This window comes from Solea senegalensis, linkage group LG8 (genome assembly GCF_019176455.1).
Source record: "Solea senegalensis isolate Sse05_10M linkage group LG8, IFAPA_SoseM_1, whole genome shotgun sequence".
Taxonomy (NCBI): Eukaryota; Metazoa; Chordata; class Actinopteri; order Pleuronectiformes; family Soleidae; genus Solea; species Solea senegalensis.
In genome coordinates, this window is record NC_058028.1 from 23,606,365 (window position 1) to 23,614,544 (window position 8,180).

Consider the following 8,180-nt stretch of genomic DNA (forward strand, 5'->3'; position numbering starts at 1 on the left):
TGATAATGGAGTAAACCTTGTTGTAATTGAAGCAGCGATATAAAAACGACTCAGCTCCAAACAAACGTCACGAGCCAAAGGTCAGCCAATCAGATGAGCGGAAGTTTAACGTTGCGGTAATCCGGTTCAGACATGACAAGTGCGGCCGACTGAACCTCAACTCAGTCTCCGATTTTCCAGTAAAACTAGAATATCTAGTGTATCAGCACAGAGCCGGTCCGTGTGCACACTGCCATGGTGGACTGACAAATGTCGGAACGAGAATAGTTTCCTCCGGAGCAGAACTGGTGCTTTGTGAGCGTGTAGTAGCTCCGTCAGTTGGCAGTGATGTTGGTCACTGAGCCGCTGGAGCAACAGCGAGCAGCCTCTCCTCTGTAGGCCGACCGAGCCCTCCTCACTAACCGAATGGGAACCCGGGAACTATTCAGAAACTTGAGCTAATACGCGGCGAGCCTACCTCAACAATTCCTGCTAAAAGTGAGACCACAACAGCTTTCACGGTGGAAACAAGAAGAAGAGCGAAGGTAATCAGCTTGTCACCGGTGAAGAGATGCTACAGCAGCAGCAGCAGCAGCCTGCTGTGTTTGTATGCGTCTTATTGTGGCGAGTCATTCAGGAATTCATTGTTCATCTGGTCTAATGAAAAGGGAATGATATTGTGGAAATAGGGTGTGGTGAAGCTGTAATAGGTAATATAAGATAAAGCGGTACATGCTCCTGACCCTTAACTGTATAGGCAGACGTCTTTTTAAGATGTTTGCTTGGAACTCAGACCCCCACAGACATTCACAACAACGTTCTTACAGAAGCGAATGGTGAGGGTCAGTTATATCTACTGTTCATGCATTTACAGTTCAGATAGAGGTTACTTGCTACTGATTATTACATGTTGTCATTGAAATGACAACCAACCAAATGATCTGCTTCCAAATAGCAACTACTTAATTTAATGAAATATAGTCAATTAAGTTCCTGCTAAAAATAAATGTCAGTCCAATTTCCACAACTGTGTTTGTTTGCCCTCATTCGTATGTCTTTGTATTCTTCGGGGACTGAGTTCTACACATGTGCGACCAGTTGACCTCGTCACATAACCCCAAACATCAACCATAACCATGCCTACACTACGCTAAACAGGCCTCTATCTGTAATACAAAGACCTGTTTCTAGCATATAGATAGAAGATAGGTAATGTATACAGTGTTTACTCACTTCAAACACACATGATGATCCATGTCTGCTTTGTATGTGCATGCATCCAGATGAACGCTGTGCGAGGGGGCACAGTAACCTGGCGTCCCCAGCCATGGCAGGATGGGGATGGGGGTGGAGGAGAGCCTCTATCAGACTCTGACTCAGAGGAGGAGGACTTCCCCGATGACAGCACCACCCCATTAGGGGACTACATCACACATGGTGAGTGAGACAGAAAACAACTCAAGACGACATTGATGAGAAGACCTGTCCTCCCTCGTCTTTGAGTCTTATTTTCTCTACAAACTGTAACTCCAGACCCAACACAGATTTTACTGCACCTTATATTTACTTAATATTGTTTTTTTATTATTTCTTTTTAAATATTTACATTTTCTTTTTGTGGTATTTTAAGCTATGGTTATGAATGTGTACTGTATGTAGACACAGGTGCGGGTGATGTGTGTTTGAGCCGATAGTTAGTGGGGGTGTGCACACACAAAATGTATTTCTTTATTTATATTATTTTAATGAGGCTGACAGAGCAGTTTGCTCTAATGAGGTTGGGTTGTATGAACCGCAATATTAAATGTATATCTATCTATATCTCCCCTCCTTGTGTCCTCACCTTTTTCTCTATTCTTTCAGGACTGAAACAGCTTCTGGATGCTCAGCAGCTGTGTGATGTTACTCTACTTGTAGAGGGGAAGAAGTTCATGTGTCACAGGTATTTTGTGCCAGGCGTCCCGTATCTTACAGATGGAACTGATAAAGTACCAGAAATAATCAACTTTTTAATGATAAAAAACGTAACGTAAAATCAGCATATTCACACCTTTTAATTCATGTATGTGCTCTTTAAAAGGGATACAGGATGTTATCAGCATGATATTGGTATTGGCCAATATTGGCTTTCAATTGTTTTAAACGATATCGGCAAACATTACACAGTTGCTACCTTCTTGATGTCTTTTTATGCTTGTGGCCTTACTATTTTTTAAAACTTATTTATTTGGACAATGAAGAACATTTATATCTACATCGGCTGTGACATGAGTATGCAAAATATCACTTTAGGTGTGCGTATGTGTCGGTTATCAGCCCAAGAATTCTCAATATGTCTACATATTGGATATTGGCAAAAAAAACAATATCATGCATCCATACTCTGTAATATTACTTTACACTTGAAAGGTTCTGTTGGTTACATTATTATATTGCACAGCACTTGTTGAAATGTGGAAGTGTTGAAGTAAAAAAAGATAAATGTATTACCTGCAATGACAATAAAATAATAGTTACTTAACATTTGAGTGACATTCGCCTCAACAATTGCCCGTTTTAACTAATTTGACTCTACATGGTGCCACTGTGGTGGCTCCACTAGATGGTGAAAGATACAAATTATTTGCCAGATTCATCTATAACGTAGTATAGGCTCACTTTACATTTAAACTGAGAAGAGCAATTCAGCTTAGTGTATGGCAATTAAAAGTTGTTTTTAGACATGTACTTAAAGTAATACAGGGAATTATTTTAGATTTATGACTCACAAGCGCCCCCACAGTTGCGGAGTCTAATTGCACTGTCGTAAATACCACTCAGACACCATGACACACCCCTCCTCCACTGCTCCTCAGATCAGCACAATGTTACAGAAAACAACGATGTCACCCAAAAAGGTACAGTCATTTTTCATGTTTTTACAGAAATACACATAAAATTAACAAATCATAGCAAATCATTTATCCGACCTGTAGCTTTAGCTGTGGAGGCGATGCAGAAGTATAATGATATAAATGAGCTGAGAGTCATGGAGTCACTGAAAACACGTCATTTATAGGTGAGCTCATAGAAGTTATGGCTGCAGGTCTATGCTGTTGTTAAATAATGAAAAACGTGACATTCATGAACACTGTTCAACAAGTTCTGCATGAATTATCATGGTTTTATGGAGTCATATCACAGATATTGACCACAGATCAATTGTGGTCTTGTGTTCAATTATAATTTGTAGTTTATTCAAAATAAATAATTTGCAGTATACAAGTGGTTAGCACAGTTCACAACTTTCTTTCTCATGGTTTTATCATAGGATTACTCCTCACCTCTCAGCAGCAGCTCTTCAGAGGCAGAGACAGAGACCACAACCCTGAACATGGATATAAGCAGCAGCAGTACAGACACTTTGTTTACTGATAGCATGATTTAAGCAGCAGCAGTACAGACACTCTGTTCACTGATAAGCATGATTTAAGCAGCAGCAGTACAGTACAGACACTTTGTTTACTGATATCATGGATTCAAGCAGCAGCAGTACACACTCTGTTTACTGATAGCATGATGTAAGCAGCAGCAGTACAGACCCTCTGTTTACTGATTGCATGGATTCAAGCAGCAGGTACAGACACTCTGTTTACTGATAGCATGGATTCAAGCAGCAGCAGTACAGACACTGTTTACTGATAGCATGATATAAGCAGCAGTACAGACAGCTTTGTTTACTGATAGCATGGATTCAAGCAGCAGCAGTACAGACACTTTGTTTACTAATAGCATGGATTCAAGCAGCAGTACAGACACTTTATTTGCTAATAGCATGGATATAGGCGCAGCAGTACAGACACTTTGTTTACCGATAGCATGGATATAAGCAGCAGAAGCAGTGCAGCCACTCTGTTTACTGATAGAATGGATATACGCTGCAACAGTACTGACACTGTTTACTGATAGCATGGATATAAGCTGCAGCAGTACAGACACTGTGTTTACTGATAGCATGATTTAAACAGCAGCAGTACAGACACTGATATGGTACACAGATAGCTGATATAGGATATGCAAGCAGCAGTACAGACACTTTGTTTACTGATAGCATGGATATAAGCAGCAGTGCAGACACTTTGTTTACTGATAGCATGATTTAAACTGCAGTACACACTTTGGTTACTGATAGCATGCAGCTTTTATGGCAATGTGGAGCAGCAGTACAGACACTTTGTTTGCGATAGCATGGATGTAAGTAGCAGCAGTACAGACACTTTGTTTACTGATAGCATGATTTAAACAGCAGCAGTACAGACACTGTTTACTGATAGCATGGATATAAGTAGCAGCAGTGACACTTTGTTTACTACATGATATAAGCGCAAGTACGGACGATAAAGTATAAGAGCAGCAGACACTCTGTTTACTGATACACGGATATAGCAGCAGCAGTACAGACACTCTGTTTACTGATAGCATGGATATAAGTAGCAGCAGTACAGACACTCTGTTTACTGGATAGCATGGATATAAGCAGCAGCAGTGACACTCTGACTGATGCATGGATATAGCCAGCAGTACAGACAGTTTACTGTAGCATGGATACTGTTTACTGATAGCATGGATATACAGCAGCAGCAGTACAATACAGACACTCTGTTTACTGATAGCATGGATATAAGCAGCAGCAGTACAGACACTCTGTTTACTGATAGCATGGATATAAGTAGCAGCAGTACAGACACTCTGTTTACTGATAGCATGGATATAAGCAGCAGCAGTACAGACATTTTCCAGCTGCTGTGCTGTGTGGAAAATAAGGCATAATATCCTGATCTCACATACACTGACTTCAGACTGCACTACCTAATGTAGAAAAAAATGAAACTCTTATAGCCAGATGTAAATTTATAGAATTAATTATAGTTTATATTGTTTTGTTTTAGTTATTTATATTTAATTCAGTAAATACAGTAAGCTTTTTTCTACATGTTCTTACTTTTTGCTATTAACCACAATTGTTTTACCAATATTTATTTCAGAATTTGGGCATTGAGAAATAAAAATGTGTTTTGGATATTAACTACTTTTCACGTTGCTTTTTGTCTTTCTTAATATGACTACAGTCTAGCGGCAAAGAAAAATATTGTGAAAAGTATGCAAATGGATGTAATCTAAATGTACACCAAGTCTCACATAATGCAAAAAGTCAGCAACTACTTGTATGACAATAAATGATCCCTACATGGAAAATTCAATGCATCAGGCTTGTCTAAATGTTCTTTAGCATTGTGGGGACGCAGGAGAGGTTTTCTTCCATGAAGACCATATTTGTGCATGTGTCGGTTGAACAGTTGAACAGTGTACCACAACTCCAGTGTCTGCTAAATTTTCCTGGACGTCTCTTGCAGTCAAGCAGGGATCCTACGAGCAGTTCTCTGTCTATTTTTCTTGGTCGTCCAGACCTTGTGTTTCTGTTAACTGCCATTTCTTAATTACATTCCGATCAGAGGAAATTGGTACCTGAAAAGGCTTTGCTGGCATCAATAATTTTCAGTTTCAGAAAGCAGCTTTGAATGGTAATCAAGACTTGAAACACATGTAAAATTCAGACCTTCTTCAGACCTGAAAACCTCTACGCATTTTGACTACGCGAAACGGGAATGACGGCGTTCAGTTCGTCTGTGTTTGTCCACCAGTGCAGCAACCCACAAGCTAACTTTAGCAACTTTAGCCTGCTGGAAAAAGACGACTTCAACCAATCATTGTGAGTGTAGTAAATGTAGAGCCGGGGAGACGGCAAATTGCAAGTGACGAAATCGGTTTATCCCTCTCTGTCCATCTTGAAAGTCTCGCTGGTTTTCGGCGGGAGGACGGCGCTGAACCTGGACCGGGTCTGAGAATGTAAAACTGTGAAGAGCGTTAATTTTAATTACAGAATTGTGAACTTCTAGATGAAATTTAACGTTAGTGACCGCTTTAACGCCACAACTCAAGAAATGTAACTCTAGTAAGATCTTTAAGGTCCTTTATTCGTCCTGCAGTGAGGACATTTACAGTAATGGCAGAAAGCAGCGATAGGCTGCCACACAGGAGACGCCTGCAGCCTGTTTCCAATGTGTACCCTAGGACAGAAACAGATCAGGAACAGTTTCACGCAAGAAATAATACTAGAGAAACAATACGGGGAGTGTGTGAGAGTTAGTGAACCTAAACAGAAGACAATATGTGACCCCTGTAGAATATCTGTAAGCACGTGAGCGATGCATATTAATTATGTGTCTTGCAGTTTTAATATTGAACTGAATACCACAGAAAATGCTACCTTCTATACTCCTCTCTTTGTCCTCTCCTCAGAGTCCTCTTGGCTGCTGTGAGTCCCTACTTCCGGGCCATGTTCACCAGCCCTCTGGTGGAGTCCCGTCTCACAGAGATCCGTCTGGAAGAGGTGACGCCATCTGTCATGGAGACTGTCATCCAGTTTGTTTACACTGGTGAAGCGGGGCTCTCTCTGGACACGGCTGAGGATCTGTTTGTGGCGGCCAACCGGCTTCAAGTCATGCCCCTTCAAGACCTGTGTTCCAGGTGAATCTGCTGATCAGAATTTAAAAAATCATTTATTCTTACCTTTTACTCTGAAAACTCATTTGTTTTTTTCTTTTCCTCCCCGACTGTATTTTCTCTTCCCTCCTTTCTGTCCAGGTTTCTGTTTGAGCACCTCTCAGTAGATAACTGCCTGGGGATGTACTCTCTGGCGAGGTCTCACCACGACCAACTGCTGCTGCGTGCCTCCCTCCGGCTGGTTGCACAGCACTTCCCCCGGGTTGCGCGGCAGAAAGACTTTCTTTTACTTGACCATGGCACTTTAGGAAGCCTTCTCAGTTCAGACCGCCTGGGTGTGGACTCTGAGGCCGAGGTATATGATGCAGCACGTCGCTGGGCAGAGCACCAGCCCTTGGACCGCTACGCTCACATGCCCTCACTGCTTCACCACCTGCGGCCGGGGCTGCTGTCCCAAGAAGAGAGCCGAAGACTGAGCCAGGAGTTGGGACCCGCTGCAGCCGGTGAGGGCCTTGGGGGGCCCCTGAGACCACGGGAGGGAATGTTTGAGAAAAAGATAGTCTGCGTGGACTTGACACCCCGGGAAGATGAGAATTTAGCCTCAAGAGACTACACCGTGGACTGCTTTGATCCTCGAACAGGGAAGTGGGAGAAGTTGGCAGCACTGGGATCCCTTGTCAGTCCGGGCTGCACTGCAATGGGTGACCGGCTGTTTGTAGCTGGTGGAATCCTGCGGACAGGCTCTGTGTCTTCAGCCGTACATGAATATGATGCTGTTTTGGACCATTGGATAGAGCGACCATCAATGGTCCAGCCCAGGGCCATGCTCGGTCTGCTAGGCTGTGGAGAGTCCCTCTATGCTTTGGGTGGCAGTAACCGCTCGGCCCTGTTGGACTCCAGTGAAACCTTGGAGCTGTCGACACTACAGTGGATTCCGGGGCCTCGGCTGCCGCTCCCGCTACGTGCCTTTGCCTGTGCGGCGTTACGTGGACGACTCTACCTTCTGGGTGGAACCACGCTAGAACAGAACCGGGCTGTAGTCCACTCAGGAGTGCTTATTTATCACACCCTAACTGACTGCTGGACACGTGTGGCTCTGGAATCCGGCGCCACCTGCCTTGCTGGAGGAGTCGCCGTGCGAGGAGGAGTCTGTGCAATTGGTGGATACATGAGGGACACGACTAAGTTCCTGGATGGAAACTACACTAACCTGGAGACTTTAGATGCTACTGGGCGTGTTTTGTTTTTCAAAGAGGGCAGGGGTTCCGGGGTAGAGAGGGAGGTGACTGGTGGAGGAGTGATGGTAACTGCAGAGCAGCGTGGGGGTGCTAGTGGGGGAAGTGATCGAGCTCCAAGCCCTGTGGTATTTCCCGGGCTGCCGCGGCGGATAGCAGCTGGGGGCGTGGCCAGGTGGAAAAGGAGGATTTATGTGCTCGGTGGGGAAAACGGCTCACGGTTCTATGACAGCGTGTACTGTTGGAAGCCTGGCTGGCGCAGCTGGGTCCAAAGGCGTGAAAAGCTGCCCGGGGATACAGGAGGAGTTAGCCAGTTTGGGTGTACGACTCTAAAATTCCCCAAGAAACATATCCTGTCCAGACTGAGACTAGCCAAAGAAAACTGCAAGAAGGCCATTGAGTAGCTTGACAGGGACAAGTGTG

General features: G+C 43.7%; 1 protein-coding gene across 1 annotated transcript in view; it reads left to right on the forward strand.

Moving 5' to 3' along the window:
• The first annotated feature begins 73 nt into the window (after positions 1-73).
• si:dkey-260j18.2 (uncharacterized protein LOC325231 homolog) overlaps positions 74-8,180 on the forward strand; it is a 9,384-nt gene continuing 1,277 nt past the window's right edge. The window contains exons 1-5 of the mRNA XM_044031825.1: positions 74-524; positions 1,263-1,416; positions 1,843-1,921; positions 6,319-6,546; positions 6,664-8,180. The exon at positions 6,664-8,180 is cut by the window's right edge and continues 1,277 nt beyond it. Of these exons, the coding sequence (XP_043887760.1) occupies positions 1,263-1,416; positions 1,843-1,921; positions 6,319-6,546; positions 6,664-8,161 (1,959 nt within the window). The 5' untranslated portion in view covers positions 74-524 and the 3' untranslated portion in view covers positions 8,162-8,180. The remainder of the gene's footprint in view (positions 525-1,262; positions 1,417-1,842; positions 1,922-6,318; positions 6,547-6,663) is intronic.